This window comes from Chroicocephalus ridibundus, chromosome 6 (genome assembly GCF_963924245.1).
Source record: "Chroicocephalus ridibundus chromosome 6, bChrRid1.1, whole genome shotgun sequence".
Classification (NCBI taxonomy): domain Eukaryota; kingdom Metazoa; phylum Chordata; class Aves; order Charadriiformes; family Laridae; genus Chroicocephalus; species Chroicocephalus ridibundus.
Window position 1 is genome coordinate 70449128 of NC_086289.1, and position 16786 is coordinate 70465913.

The 16786-nt window shown below is 43.0% G+C and overlaps 1 protein-coding gene across 10 annotated transcripts in view; it reads left to right on the plus strand.

Annotated features, from left to right (window-relative positions):
* The window catches only part of LOC134517069 (multiple epidermal growth factor-like domains protein 6), a 213835-nt gene that overhangs the window by 134907 nt on the left and 62142 nt on the right, over positions 1-16786 (plus strand). For all 10 annotated transcript variants that reach the window (XR_010071548.1, XR_010071547.1, XM_063338172.1 and 7 more), the window contains 2 exons: positions 3386-3508; positions 10299-10424. Coding sequence is in view for 8 of the 10 variants with exons in the window: in XM_063338172.1 (XP_063194242.1) it covers positions 3386-3508; positions 10299-10424 (249 nt within the window). In the remaining 2 variants the exon portion in view is untranslated. The remainder of the gene's footprint in view (positions 1-3385; positions 3509-10298; positions 10425-16786) is intronic.

Here is a 16786-nt window from a genome sequence, read left to right on the forward strand (position 1 = left end):
GTGAGGAGGAGGATATTCACATCCCGACTCTGCTCTATTCACCCAGCAGCATAATCCCCTTCGCAAGGTAGCCTTGGCCCAGCGCGCCCTTCTCATTTCGCTTCTCGCCTCTCGTCCCAGCGGATTGCTCTCCCACTGTTTTGTGGGAACGCAGTTGGTTTCATCGCGATCTGACTTGTGATAAGCAAGTCATAAATGGCTTGAAATTCGCTTACTCAGATAAGCATCCTAAATTGTAACTTTAGAAAGTTGAGCACGTAGCTGTTTGAGTTTGATCTGCAGTAGAAACTAATCCAAATTTAATTATAGTGCATGGTTAAACAGATACCATCTTCCATAATCCCATAATATTCTAGAATTATGATATAATGATTTTATATTTCTAGAATATTTTTGTAACTTCATAATTCTCAAATACCTTTATATTTCTATAGTTATTCCCATGTAGAAAAAGAAATGGCTACTTCTGTACCTATAACAGCATAAGCCGTTGTTTGCCTGATATAGATGTCCTTTCCTAGGATGGCAATTTAAATATAAATGTTCAAATAGGTTGGACTTTTAAAACTTTCAAGTGCAGTTCAGGCATTTAGATTAGTGTCTGCTTTGCAGACTGCTCCCCAGACAAAATAATTAAGGCATTTTTCTTCTGTAACTGGGGGCAAAGCTGTTTCCTGGCCTTGAGATGTAGGAGACATTGCAAGGCGACTGCACGTTGCAGTTTTCTTGATTATATCTGTAGTACGTGAAGGAATCTTTCAACATATAACACTTAAAGTATTGATCTTGCAGGGAAAGCCTTGAGACTAGAAGGGATCGTCTGTCATCGAACCTGCTGCTGACATGGTGTCCTGGGAAGGTGGTGGTGGAGTTGCGTTGCTGGATGGTTGATCTCGCCTCTGGTGCTGCAGGGGGTCTCGGGGTGGGGTTAGGTATAGCTCATATATACAGGTATTTAAGGGCCTTTGATTTTTCATTTCATTATATTGCCTTTCAGCAATGGAATTGCCTTGTGGCCTTCTGGGATGTGGGAGCACGAGGGAAGTGCCGCTGAAAGAAGAGCCGCAGCGGGTGCTGGAGCTGCTGGGTGCAGGGCTCCTCCGTAAACCAAATCACTTCTTTAAATGTTCAAATCGAGACTAACCGATAGAGCTAACTCCAAGTGCTTGTTTTTATTAGCTGGACTATTTTTTTTCTCCTTTGTTAAGTGCTGATAGCCTAACTTAAAACTGTATTTGGTATATTAGAGAAATTCTGCAGCTGATCGTAGCCTATAAAATTAATATACTGAAGCTCCCGGTATTTGAGTTTATTGAAGTATAAATACTAGAACGTGGTGTGCTATATAGTTCAGCTGCTTCCTTGTTATATTTTTCTGAGCCCTTTTGCTTATTTTATTTCTATGTTACTCAAGACAAATAGCTTCCTGGTTTCGATTTCGTCCTGGCATTTTTCAGCAGGCTATTTCTTAACAGTATAGAATTCAACAAGATGAATAACATTTTCTGTTTACTGTTTACATTAAAAAAAGCAAAACTTCTGTTTAAAAGAAAAGAGTATTGCAGATGTCTCCAGGCAGTAGGAAATGTACATAGTATGCAGTCTAATAAAGCACCAAATGTAGCAGAAGGATTAAAAAGTGGCACACATTAGCAAATGGTCTGAATTTAAACACTAGTCAACACCAGGACTTCATTATAGGTAGAGTGAAATTCACATGTGAAGTATTAAAATTTAACTTTATAAATACATTTCCTGAGGACCAGGACGTTGGGCATTTCCAAGTCATCTTTGAAACTTCCTTTTTCATTTAATTTTGATTAGATTTTCTAAAGCGGAATAAACATAAAAGCATTAAAAAAAAAAAAAGTAAACCATGAAAGCTAAATGCAAAGCAGATATATCAACAGCGAAAATATGAAAGCCAGACCCCCTTCTTCCTCAAGTGCAATATGGGGTCGAAAAAAAAAAAAAACCTCTTTGTGTTGCTGTGTTGTGCTCCGCTGCCGGCCCATTCCCGCAGCAGCAATTGCAGGCTTGTCTCTCGTTGCAGCCGCTCTTTATTTCTTTAAATCCCAGTCTCCTCATCCACACCCGCTTGGGTGTGCAAATCCCTCAGATGATTTGAAAGCATGATCTAAAGAGCAATTAAGTGAATGGGAGTCTTTAAGGTTGAAATGGGGGGTTCTTTATGGATGTCTATTGCAGGAGGGAGGTTCGGCTTCAGCGAGAGAATGTCTTTGGCGGTCAGGATAATTTGGTACCAGCATCGCCTCTGGGTGAGATGGAGGGAGGTGGAATTGGAATCCCTGGGGACTGTTAAGGAAAGGACAGACAAATTGTAGGCAAACATCCACCTGGTGAAATTTTATCAGGAAATGGACTAACTGACCCTTATTTCCAATGTCTTCTGTGTCGATTTTTAAGGTAATGGTGTCAACACGCCAATCAAATGCTATTTACAGTAGCCCAGTGTTGCTGAAAAGGTGCATAAACTGCTGATGTGGTACTTTTGGAAATTCACTTTCGTGGGTATGTTTTAAACCTCCACCTGTTTACTTAAACTGGTCTTGATCTGTTTTGTCCATCACTGTCCATCATTTTCAGCTGAAAAGTTGCAGCCGCGTTCTCAAGTTGGTCTGATGCTAGTTTCCCTCTTCATTTGACTGAATGTAATCCGCTAAAATGTGAAATATGGAAAGATACCTGCTTAGGTTTGGAAAAGGTGTCATCAGGAAATTACGTCACTTTTGTGGGAGGTCATCTGAGAAAGTTTAGGTGAACACAACGAAGCCCAAGGGGCAAGAGCCACAGAAGACGTGGCACAAAATCATCATTCTTCTTAAGTGTAATGTCTAAGCCCTCTGTGTATTCAGTGGTTGAAAAAGTAATGTTGATTGAGGGCATGGGCTCTGCCCTTGCATGGCTTTTTTCCATTTATGTCAGTTGTACGGAGTTGTACCCTCAAAAGCACCTGCTCATAGGATTTAAAGGCCTGATGCAAAAAGAAATCTTCATATAACAAATTTTTACAAAAGCCAAATGTTTGACCAGTGGTACCTACAAGCTCAGATGTGCTATCTTACCCTAATTCTTTCCCTGTATTTTTCTCTTGGCCCCGAGGAAACAGCCGTGTCGCAGATCACTCCAATTAACAAGGGCTTCAGAAGTAGAGACTGCAGAGGCAGCGCCTGCGGGAACTTTGAAAAACACCATAAAATTTCAATTTTCTTTGCTCCGTTTACAGCGCGGAAGAGAAGTAAACAAAACCCCGGTCTGAGTGGAATGGTTGCATTATGTACGAGCTACGTGCCGTCCAGGAGAACCAGGGTATGCCTTTGCTGAGGCTGTCTTGTAATTCTTGTTGTCTACCTTCTTCCTCTAGACGTGGACGAGTGTGCGGTGGTGAATGGTGGCTGCCAGCAAGGCTGTGTCAACATGCACGGCTCCTTCCACTGCCAGTGCCGGGCGGGATACAGGCTCCACGCTGATGGACGCACTTGCATAGGTAAATAAACATTAGCAAGCACTTCACATACTTCAAGACGTGTTTTTTCCCTGCCAAACCTGTTGTTGCTTCAGTTAAAGGTTTGTAGAATTCCTCAGGCTGAGTTTTGAGTAATTCACAAAGGATTTCGTTATCCCTTCCAGTTCCAGCAGCTTGTGAGAATTCAGGTATTTCCAAATCTGTTCCATTTTTTTGTGTGTGTGTGTGAACAAAGCAGTGACGGTGTCCCATGTTTCTGTGATGCAATCTTGTGAAACTTTCTTTTGTTTTGCAGCAATGTTTTTGATGCCAAAGAAACATGGTGTCTTCATTTCCAATGAAAATGTTTTTCCAATTCTGAACGTGGTTTTTTTTTTTTGGCGTCACACCTCCCTGCATGTTGCAGCCGTGCCCTGGACTTTTCTGCCCCCATTATTCTTCCTCTTCCATAGTCTTTTTGCCTGTATTTGCTGAAGAGGTTCGAACAGTGGATAGTGAGATCTCCTGCCCGTGGGTGCCTGGCGGAACGCTGTGCTTCCAACCAAGCAGTCCCAAAACTCAGCTTGTGTCTTCAGTGATGAAGACAAAATAAAAGCTTGTGGTTGCCACCCTGAACTTGGGTTTAACGTTACAGCAGGTGAGCATCTCCGTCAGACTGCCCAGGCTGCGACACTGTAGGCTTTCCTGGGTGGTGGCATAAGCAGAGGCAGGAGGATTTCATTAAGTGGGTCGAGGGGTGAGATGACGAGGTAAAATCTCTGCGACTACGCTACAGTGAGCAGAGCAGAAAATCCCCTCGGGAGGATCCAGAGCAGAGGCCAAATTTGTGAATTACAAAGATGCATTTGAGAATATGGTGCTGTGGACTGGTGGATGGAGAGGGAGCTCTAAAAGGCTAATGCAATATCTAAGTTTGTGCTCAGAGGCCTCCTCTGGTTTTCAGAGAGTGTGCGAAGAGAAGCAGCCCTGCCTTTGTCTCTTCTCTTCAGCTTTTGCTGTATGTTGAGTTTTTTAGGGAAAACAGTAATGCAGATTTGCCTGTTGGGTCTGTTTTACATTTTAGTTATTGGGCACAGTGAGAAGTGTGCATGGGATGGGCTGAAAACTCTCCTCCAAGGCACGTTATGTGAATGTTTAGTTTGTGCTAATCCTTTTAGCTCGTGCAGGAGGTGCCCGTGCATGTGAAGCTGAGAGTTTTGAGCACTTTTCCTGAGATTCTGCTCATGCTGTGGGCTGATAATTAGGGTGCTATAGGTTCCCACAGTGTTCCTATGCCCTTTGGTCCATTCCTTTGTCTATATTGGTCTTTAAAAGGTTGCACTGCTCCTGTACGTCAGGGATACATCTTCATCCGCTGCAGTCCTGCTGGTAACATCTCTGGTACAACTGATGCCGAAATTGCTTTGCTCAGCCACAAAACCCGTGCTGTACTCCTCTCTGGCACACCCAAGCAAAAGACAACACATGAAAGCCAACAGCAAAAGAAGTTACCTTTGTTTAAGTGAGTTTTAAATCTCCCGTATTGAAGATCTTCAGTTCATGAATTCTTGCTTGTGGATGTGTTCCTCTTTCTGCTGACATGAAACACAGAGCACGGGCCAGCTGCAGGTCTCATCTGGGCAACTGCGGTGCTAACCTGAACGATGCTTGCAGTTGTGCTGACAGACGTCTGCTGTTGGTCAGATAAATCCCATTCCAAGAAACATTAGAAAACAGTAGGAAGAGGGGATATGGTCCCAAAGGATCCCTGTTTTTCAGATTTCGGTGAAAAGCCACTGATTTACACATATGGAGTTACCCTACATATGCTCACGTAAATGAGAGCACCAAGGAGCTCGACAGTTCAGCCCGTGACGCGACGCCCATTGCTGTGCTTATGGAGGCAATTAGCAGCTCTGCCATTAAAAATAAACCCTGGGTTTCTCTGGTTGTACTCTGAGCTCTGAAACAAGACAGGCAGAGTTAATTCTGCATGTTGCTAAAAAAATAAAAAAAAAATAAAATATATATACACGGTCCTTGTGTTGCATTTAAATCAGTACAAAAATCAAGTCGTTGGATTCTGCAGAAAGGATTAAAATGTCCTGTAATTTGTGAAGAAGAAAAGGATGTCATTTGTTTAAATTGTTAAGCCTGATTTCAGGTAATATGAGAAGAACAGTCGAGTATGGTCGGACCACATCTGCAGAATTAGTTCACTCACAGTTTGGCCATTGTCTGGGTTCTTGCGCAAAGTCCCTTGGTTGTGCTTAACATCAGCCAAATATGTCATCAGTCATTTCTGGTATTATCACAGCGATCAATTTACCGATACAACTAGAGCACAAGACGTACCAGTGTTCAAACTGCAGGAATAATGTTTTTTATTTAAAGAAACTACCCTTTTAGGTATGTTGGTTTTACCACATACAGAGACTCTCAGTGCTGACTGCAATTAAAAACAGTGAAGTCTCAATCTTTTCTCGATTATCTTAGTTGGAGAAGGAATGGGTAAGGAAACACTAGCGTGAGAGAAAAAATTAATGTGAAAGCAGAATGGTTCATATTTAACTTGAAATACAAGTGGGTTTGTGTGAATTCAAAGAAAATTCATCGCGCTCTGATCAGATCTGACCAGGGAGGACCCAGAAGTGAAAGGTGTGATGTTTGAGTTACGTTACCCTCCATGAATAGTCTTATTTTCAACTGTTGGGGAGAGAGAATTTTATACAAAACAGGGACTAAAGTGGCTTTGGGCATAAAAGAATTAGAGAATGGAATGATAAACACAAAAAGTAGACATTGTTGTGATTAAACGGATTTACCTGTGTAATACGTAAAACTTTCTGTGGGCAGAGAATAGTATAGTTTTCTCATGGCATAAATAGTCAAGAAGGCTCAGTTTGGAGTTGTCCTAGCTATGAATGTTATCAGAAAGAGAGTTTTCATTTGACAAATTCACAAGAAGTTATTAAAAATACTTAATACAATGTTCAGTTCTGTTTGCAGTATCTCAGAAATTATCGAGGAGAAAGAGGAATAAATCCTAAGACGAGAGACAGGAGTAAGTTTCAGAGAGAACTGCCATCATGATAATGGATATGCGCAATACTGAGCGGAGGATATTGAGTTCTGTTTCAGCTGTTCAGACAAGACACCAAAATAAACGGATATAATAAGTTCTCATGCATTGGAGGACAAGACAGTTACTAATTGATGAGGACAGAGAGAAGCATTTCATATAAACCAGCAATCCAGGAGTGCTTAGCATCGAGATTTGGGCACTGACCACTGAGGATGGAGAGTTGCCTCTTGCTGCACCAGTTTATACGTTCAGTTTTGAGCACCCATCCGATCAAGAAGTAAACCCAATAATGCACATCTCTTTTGCCCTAGGGCAGCTAAGGAGAACATCTAGCGTTTCAAATAGGGCTTGCATTAGCAATAATATTTCTCCGTTGATATTTTAGAGGATGTAACGATCTCTCCCACGTCTAAGAATAACAAGGGACTACGGTCTGGAAATGAGCTGTTTATGGAAGGTGATCATCTCAGCTGCAGAAATAAGAAACAAGCATCCCTTTAGACAGGCTTTTCAGACGAACCCAGCCCAGATTTCTGTTATGTTCATTCTTTCCATGTTGTCTTTTTTCTTTTTGGCAACCTTACGTTTCTGGGAGCAAAAGTGCCAAAATCACTTGAGGGGAAGCAGATTTTGCAGCCTGGATGGCTTGCAAGTCTCCCATACATAAGGAAGTGGATCTGTCATTTTATAAGATATTCAGTCTACAACTGAAGAGTCAAAAACCTGGGATAAGCTGCTTTCTGGTGTGATTGCATGAAAGGTTACTGAACTTCTGTCACAAGCTCTTTCCAGTGAGTCCAGTCCTCCTACCACATCATCACAGTGTGTTTGGGATCCTGACTCACCGCTGGTGGTCCGTCCCTCCATCGCTAGCATGAGCCTCAAAAGAAGATGGTTTGAAGAAATCTATTTCTTGTTTGTCGTTCCTTCTACTCTCATTAGAAACTTATGCTCGTACTCTAAAGCAAACAACCTCTAAAATGGGTTGACTTGTTCAATGAAACTAAGATACTTTCTTCTTGAAACCTTTGAATGATCTCTGATACTTTCTGCCATTCCAGAATCCTATCTTTTTCAATGCTCCTTTTCTTTCTTAGCTTTTTGGTCCCACAAATTTTGCTTAATATTGACTTCATTTTTACGTATATGTGCCAGACTGAACATTCACTACAAATTAGGTAATTAGAATAACCAAAAGTAGCACCGTCCAATTTTTTTTTGTTTTGTTTTTAATGCCTTGATTATGTTAATGTAATAAATTTAACTTCATTAAAGTTTAACCGACTGTTGTCTGGAAAGCAAAAACTCAGACAGAGAACATGTTTATTGTAGTATCAGGCTGTGTTTTTGGATTCATGTTCATTCATTGTCTTCACTGGAATTTATTTTCATTTGAACTCCTAGAAGTGAAAGCAGAGTACGGTCTTTAGAGCCCGGTTCATCGCTGGTGCCAGCTGTTATCTTTGATGTCTGCCTTATGTAGAAAAGCTGTTGAGATGCGGGTTTTTATGGAGACTTTCGCACACTAAGGCTCTTAATAGAGGAAGTAGCAAAGAAAATACCTCTACAAATCTATAATCTATGCTTTTCCACATAAGTACAGTATGTCTGAAGTTACATTTCTTGTCATTGATAAGGTTGTCTTAAGGTGACGGAAAACATAGGTTTGTGTGTTCTAACCCCATGGTTGCTATGTATACATCTACCTGTGGCTTCATATTCAGTGGGTTTTGTACAAATATGAGCATTTTTGAAAAAAAATAATGGGTTGAGAAATGTATATTTCTCAACCATCAGCAGATTGTTGTCTTTCCTGACAACTTTCCTGATGCCTCCCACTGCCGTCCCCCTTCCTGCGATGTTGCCTCCCTCGCTCGGCATCGCCAGACGTTATCCCCAGCTGTGCCTCTCAGGACTCGACACCGGGGCTGGTTTTCTACCAAACCCCAAGAGTAAACCTTTGAAAGCGGCGGGCATGCCGTATTTCTGCCTTGAGCCCCATGCACGTGCTCAGGCCTCCAGCCACAAGCCCGGTTACAAAAAGTGGAATTAGACTCGTGGCATGCCGAGTCACTCCCCTTTTCTGATCGAAGATACATTGCCGGCGCCTGGCAGCACAATTCGTCCTGTTCCTTCCCCAGCGGCTCTTCTCATTCAGTCTGGCACCTCCTCGCACGTAGCCTGTGCCTCGGCAGCAGGCGTGATAAACCTGGCAGCGGCGGTGGCTCCGGAGTAATCCCTCGTTCCCCAGCCACCGGCACAGCCCGGTGTCGGTCGGGGCTACACGGCCACGCCGGGGCAAGTTCACCCCCGTCCCCTTCTGCCTTTGAAGCCTCCAACATTCTCGGTACGACGGGTTGCTTCTTATCTCCCCTTACATCCAAATTGGCTTATGCCCAGAAAAAGAGGGAGAAATGGCACTTTAAAAAAAGTCAAGATGTACGTTCCATCTTGGAGGCGATTTAAGGTGTTTTTTGTGTTCTGAAGTATTTTCACCTTATTTGAATATTCTTGCTGAAGAGCAGGTCTTAGGATACAAATGTGGAGCAAGCAGGAAGCTTTGAGCGTGTCAGGTCTGCTGCGTCCCATGTAGAAATCGAGCTGCTTTCAAGTTCAATGGGTGACCGGGCGGGCGGTTTGCAGGCGCAGGTGGAGATCGGGTCTGGTGGTCAGCGAGGTGTTTCCTGGCTACTGCTGTGTACCTACCTGTGACAATGTAAACACCTGCTTTTCTTTTTGTCTTTCCAGCACATATTTGACTGTACAAACTAAGCATTTGGTAATTGGTAGCACAGGGTGAAATGCGTCCTACAGCAGCTTTTGTGTGGCTATTGTTTTCTTAACGTCTATTACAGATAAATTAATTAATATTAATATTCCTAAAATTAATAGCAAAGCTCTTTGCTGACTTCATTGGGTCCAGAGTTTCCTGCCTTCCATGAAGGACCAAATAGTCTTCCCAGCTCCTCAGGGAGAACATAATACTTCCCTGCTGTTAAAATATATATAGCTGCAGCCACGCGCACACTCACACGTACATACGTACAGCACAACAACAGGTTCAAATGATCCCATCTTATTTTTATATGCAGCGTGCGAATAGGTGTGGGTGTGTGTTAACGTATTTTGGCAAGAGGAGAAATGTTTCTCCAGAGGCTGGGGATATATGTTGAACAAAAAAAGAATATTAATTTGCCTGGGTAAAAGAAGAAGCATCTGTAGAGATGTACTAAAGAGCCTCTTGTTCCTTGTGGTTTACTTTGTAAGTGTCCTGCGGAGCTTGTCACTCCTGTCATTTGCAGCTTCCAATGCGTGAGGCTGAGGAAATCAGCCTGAAAGATGACTATTCTTTTTTTTTTAATCAATGGTAGGACAGAAACAAAAAAAACAACAACGGGCAAGTGCCAGTGGGGCCGCTCTGGGTTTTTTTTCCTCCTTACCTCAGTGGATTGCCGAGCGCTCTGCTGCTGTCAGATCAAAGGGTGGCTGCACTTCAGTCAGCATCACAGCTCTTAGATCTCACCTGCCTCTCGCTGGAATCACGGGCTTTCGCCGACGTGGGACGCTGTGTCAAACAAGCGCCGTGAAATCAAGGGGGAGTCATCACGCAGGGGGTGGGGACAGGTGCATTTTATGAAAGCTGTTTGTCGAGGTTTGTGTACTTGTACTGTCATTTATGTATTTAAAATAGGAAATAAGTTTCTTGGGTTGTTGACATGCGTTCCTTCAATGCTTCCTTGACTCCAGCCGTCAGTTCCTGCAGTGTGAACAAGGGGGGCTGCGAGCAGGAGTGCGTTCAGCTCGGTGAAGACCGCTACAAGTGCCAGTGCCAGCCCGGCTACCAGCTGAAGAGGGATGGCAAATCCTGTGAAGGTAAGTCCTGCGCTACCTGCCCGGAGACACACATTAAAGGCAATTTAAAAGACCCCGGGACAGTGCTTTGGGTCGCTGTATTCATTCATATTTCACCCTGCTTGCCAAAAGCAGCTTCAGGAATCGCTTATTAACCGGATTAAAGTGACACGTGTTTGAGGTGTGAAGTTCACGTTGATTCACAACTTCGAACAAGATTTTGGCCTTGTAGACTCCTGGCTGTTCGTTGCACACTGATGGTGATGACATAGTCTAGGAACTTAATCGTGGTTTAATTCTAACATCTTATTATTCGTCGTTCGTTGTTATATAGACTTGGCCTGTATGCCATGTTTTATTCTACATAAAGCCTTTTCTTTATCTGCTTTTGGCTTACGTTGCTCCTAATGGCAGTCTGATTCATTCATCCTCCCCTTCAGGTTTCTGAGCAAACACTGTCACAAGCAGAACAGAAATACTACCTTTGGGTTTGATCGTTGGTTTTTCGTGGTTTTTTTTCCTCATGTATCTTAACATATTCATCAGTTTTTAAGGCAAGCCCCCCTTCCCCAACACAAGCGTGCACACGTGGTACCCTTGAATATGCCAGAGAAAGATTGGGCCAAATTTATGGATTTATTGCACTAAAATTCCTGTCACAAAACCGTTTCCATATGGCTCCTCTTCTGCTTGGAGATTTTATATGCTGTGTATAAAGTGTAAGTAAATCCTGCTGTTCAGCTTGCCTCCAACTCATGCTGTGTGCAGCGAGCACTTGGCCTTTGGTTTTGGCCTCCCCAGGTCCTGCCCTCCACAGAGCCTGGACGCACTGCGCCTCAGCGAGCATCCGCAGCCAGCTCGCCTCTCCTCCTTCTCTCACGGAGTGGCCACGGTTTGTCCCGGAGACTGACAGAAAGAATCGGAAAAGGAGAGCATTAGTGGGGAGAGGGTGTCAGAGACCTTCCTCCACTGTTCTCCAGCCCGTTTCTGGACCTCTCGTGGCTCTTCCACTGCCTCTGGCACTTAAGATGTCCTTGGCCAAGCCAGATTGACATTCAGACCCCTGTGTAAAACTTCTTGGTGTTCTGTTTTATGGTGGTGTGGTGGGACAGAGGTTGGAACGGCAGGGTCTAAGTGTGGCGATGCTGAGTTGGGTGGGAGTTGTCCCTTGGGTGGTCATGGAGCAGTTAAAACCTTCATGCTCTGGCTCAGCTTAGCAGCAAAACGAGCAGGCTGGGTACCCTAATTGGTGAGGTTTTGTCACTGCACGGGCAGCTGCGGCCATTCGCTCCCTCGCATCGTGGGGCTGATGAGGGTCAGACACACACCGAAGGCAGCAGCAGTTCGTCACCAGCCAGTAATTACTGAACAGCGGAGAAGGGGCAAGGTCAGCTTTGTCTGCGGGTGAGACCTTATCTGGAGTTCTCATCTATGCCTGGTTACCTGCGTTCAGGGTGATGTAAATCAAAATATCATAGCACAAACCCCCGAGGAGGGCAGATGTGGTCAGAGGAAGGAGAATCTGTCTGGCAAGGGGAGCTCAGCTGTTAGAATGAAGACCGAGCAGGATGCTTTTCTCCCATAAACACCTTAGTGCAAAAACACTTGAGAGAGAAAAGTGCTAGTTAAGATGATGGACAAGGTTTTTACAGGAACAAATGAGCATAAAGTGGCGATGAATACATTTGGGTTGGCAATTAAGGGTGCTTTAAGTAGAAAAGGTGGGCGGAGGTGAGCCTGGCTGCTTTTCATTTCCAACTAGAAATGCTGCTAGTGCTAGTTTGGCAGCGTCATAAGCGTATTTGCTGCGGCAGGTGTAGCTGTGCTGCAGGTGTGGAGTCATCCTCACAGACTGCTTGGGAGCTAATGCTGAGGCCCGTAGCCCTGAAAGGCTGTACAGAAACACTCGAACCTAGCAGGATGGTGCAGCCTTCAGGATGGAGTGGTGTGACATCAGACGAAGTGGTGAGATAGCTCCTCCAGGGGTGAGGTACGTATAGGTGTGGTCAGCAGTGCTTGTGATACTCGTATAAGAGAATGGGCTATGCAGGATGTGTGCTAGAATGAAGTCTCCATTGGGTTATCCAGGAGTGGCAAGAGCAAACATCTTTCTCAAGCTACTTTGAGTTTCCCTTCTACAAGTCAATGCTATTTCCACCTCTAACCTTCCCTGCCATGAGAAGGAAATTGTACTCCTTTACTGCTTCATATTTTCTCCAGTGGAAAGTCATGGTTGCTGCAAGCAAGAAAATTCACTTGATAAGGCCCGACTTTCTTTCTTTAGGTGCTCTAGAGCTCATGGTGGATAGGACTGGAGACCCTGTTCTTTCTAACCTTGCAGTAAAGGTCTGGAAGGTCCACAGCACACGCAGAGCCCATACTCACACTTCACCGAGAACATTGCTGCCATCCCGGATCACTGCATCACCATGACTTTTTCAGATGAGGTTCCTGGATGTCCTGGGACAGCCAGGAAATGAAACAGTTCCAGTAAATTTTTTGCTATAGTGTTTAACAGCTTGGAATAGAGCTTCGTAGGATGGAGTCTGTTATCCACTGTAGTTATTAAGTCAAACAGTAAGAGCCAAATGCGTAGGAAAAAGAACACCAAAGAGTTATTTTTAGCTTTTCCTGAAACCTGCCTCTAATAGGAAGGAACAAATATGTCCCTAGAAAACAAGTCAATCAGTGGTTGCCTTATGTCCTGAAGATCTCTCTTTTAAAAACTTTTATCGTGTCTAAGGACTTCCAAGGCTGCTATCTTTATTCAAATTACTATGTTTTACTAACATCTACCCTATAATTTGTTGTTTGCTTGTTGTCATGTCAAGGAGTATTACAAGTTTTACTCTATGCTGTAATCGTTCTTAAATGAAAGCTTCAGATGCTCTGAAAACCTTTATAATATGCAGGTTTAGCAGATGCTGTTTGATAGTGATTTCATTTAATTTAACCAAATGGAAAAAGAATCAGCAAATAACTCAGTATTTCATATCAGCAAGGAACGAGTTCTTGCTTGAAGCTAAATCCTTTGTAGACCGCAAATTGTCAAACTGCAGAGCCAAGCTGTCAGGCTTGAAAGTGTCACGTAGGATGAAGTGCTGCTGTCCCTTGGAAACCTATTTGCAACCTATCGTGTTGGAAGTCCAACAGAAAATTTCAGTTCTACATCCTTAACAGTGATTTTCTGCTTCTTTATTTTAATACTGTCAAGTCAAACTCTCAGCCCGCAGCCTTGAGCAGTTATGTTCTTGAGGTGGCAGGAGGTGAAAAGCGGGAATATGAAGGTGTTCGGGGGGGACACCCTTCTTTGCCAAATGGTGGCACAACGTGCCACTGGCTACGAAGAAAAATAAAAACTGGTGGAAATGAAAAAAACCACCCTATATGTAAATGTATCTATATAAAATAGAGGTCTTTCTCTCCTCCTCCCTTCTCCTGCATAGCTGTATATATGTAGGTGGTTAGCCGCTGGAAGAGCAAAGCAGCAAAGGTCTAGAGGAAAACACCTTCAGCCTTTCCCCAGGGTTACCAAAACCCTGACTCCGCTGCCAGGGCTCTTGAACTGCTGTTGACTTTCTTCCTGGTGCCCTGGTAGAAGTTGGCTTGTACAGAGCTTGAGATGGCCACTGAAGGAGATGTCGGGCTGGAGGCGAGTGAGTAACACTGGTCAAGTGTCTCAAATTGGACAATAATTAGTAAAATGCAAAAACTGAATTAGGCCTTGAATTGTGACGTAATAGACTTAACTTTCAAAAAGCTTTATTTGAAACTAAGCAGAACTGTAGAGGACGCATTTTCAAAGCCGTCCTCCAAATTTACCTACGTAATGTTGTTAACCAGCACGTTCGTGTAACTAGTCCTCCAAACTGAAACCTCAGCCTTGTGCAGAATACCAGATTGTGGCACGAAAACTCTGACTCTTAACTCAAATCAGACTGTCCCAATAGTCCTAGTAGGTCTATTTTGGTGTTTGCACAGTCTTCATTTGGGAAAATAAATCAGGAGACTTCCGGCAGGTATGCGTTCCTGAAATAAACCCATAAACCACAGTGAAATCTTTGAGGTGGAGATTTCTGCAGACATTTTATAAACAGTGTTTCTGACTACTTGCCACTGCGAGCGGTTTATCCTTGAAATGGTATGTTATTGTTCAAAAAAAAAAAAAAAAGGAAAAAATCCTGATGTACAACATGAATGGCATATGTTTTTAGACTGAAGGAGGTCTTTTGGGGCTCTTCAGCATTTATTTCCTCTAGAGACTTTTAAATACACATTGTTCTGTGGCGAACTCCACCGTTGTATGTGTTTATGGGTTCACACATATTGGAGTGCTAATTGCTATTGTTTAGAGCAACTCTTGAAATCTGCTCGGTTATGGCAAAAAAAAAAGAATAAAATGTACTTTTCTTGTCCTACTTCCAAGGTGTAATACGAGCCCAGTTTCCCGCTGTTTTAAAGCGTTGCTGGCACTCTATGAAAAATGCTGTCCCGCCCGGGAGAAAATAGCAGACAGAAAAACAACAGCTTTACTATACAACAGATTCTGTCAAATATTCTTTTTTTTTTTTTTGCAGTCTAATCTCTTACAGCTACAGTAATCCTCGTTGTTCGTTGTAACGATGGCAGGTAGGACCATTTTCAGACGAAACCGTGACCTTTAGGTTGACAGGGTGCTCTAATTGGTTTCAGTGATAGACCCCTGCACAAGTGGGAATGGAGGATGCTCACAAATCTGTCAACATGAGAGAGGAATTGTAAAATGCGAGTGTCATCCGGGGCATTATCTTTCTGCAGACAAAACGTCCTGTTTAGGTAAGAAACTATGGACTATTTATTGTGAAGAAAGGTACTAATCAGTGCTCTGGCTTACTGAGCTTTGAATGGAAAGGAATATGTTATACAAATATATGTATGCATTTTGAAACAGCAGTTCTCTCTGTGATATTCAAGCCCATAGGCTTGAAGGACCATTTTAGTAACGAAAATTACTCTGTGATCTCTTAAATCACGCTTTCTAGCAACTGGATTTGTAGATGCCGTAGTGTTATTCTTGTAGGGTCCCTTTAAAATAATGCCCCAGATACAGCTCCTGGAAAATTGGTTCAAGTAACACTCTGAACCAGGTCACTGAAAACCTATTTAGAATTCAAAAGGCTTTTTAGCTGGAGAACTGTTTCCATATTAATGGAGAAACTACTGTGAAGGAAGAAATCATGGAAGTCTAAGATTTCCAAAAAGAGCTTAAAAAGTTGAATTCCAAAGTCCTGTATTTGGTCTGGGATTTTCAAAAGGATCTAAAGCATTTCTGACCCAAAATGTGGGGGAAGTAGAGGCCAAAGTACCTGATTTTCTCTTTCAGCATGATCCTTGGAAGCTGGATAGTTTATCAGTTTTATGAAGTGCAAAGGACCCATGGACTTCACGGTGCGTGGATTTTTACCAGCTTTGTCAGGATCAGGGTACACATTCAGGCACTAATTCTAAACTCCTCCTTTTGAAAACTTGGCCAAAATTTTGCCCGTACTCAAACCGCTGGCTTACCTATACAGAGTACGGGGTGCTTTGCAAAATACTTCCTACCCCGGGTATTTTACCCGGTTGCCTTTAAGCCTTTCTGCGAGTAGCATTGCACACCTCAGCGATTCCCCTCTCTTACTGGGATTACTCATGAGTAAGGTTACTGAAAAAGCAAAGTATTTTCAAGGCGCGTAGATGCTACACTGATGATTAATAGATGGAAACAGCAGTGGGTTTAATACGAGGGTCAGCATGTCACTCTCGTTTTATCTTGGATACATGTTGACAATTCTGTTAATTTATGTATAAAGTAAAGCACTAGGTAACTTGCAATGTTATACATTGGAACAAATTTTCTTCCCAACCTCATGGCAACAGCCTTTTGGATCATTAAGCATCATGTCTTCCCATGGATTTACAGTTATTGGTTTTTCTCCAAGAAATTATTCGACATCTTTTGCAAAATTCAAGCTGGTGTTTGACTCTTTGGAAACCGAGCTAGAAGGAGACAGAGGACAACTCAAGTGTCATATTTAGTTATCAGCTATACAGAGAAACACGTGCAGGATGGTGGCTGTGGTTCAGTTTTCCAACTTTTTGTTTTTCTATTTGAAAAGCGGAGAAAGGAGAAAAGAACATTTACAGCATTTGCCAACATACTCTACTTGCAAAATGGTAATTAATTACAGAAAAAAAAAAAAAGAGAAATAACCCATTTTATTCTAAACAGCAGCTACCCACATTGCTGCTTCAGAGCAGCTGTCATTTATCCTGAAATTTTCATGAGTCGGTGTGTGGTGTTTGCACTGCCTGGGGCCTCTTTTTGCAAGTCGGCTGATTGCATTCGTAAAGCTACTCGTGTT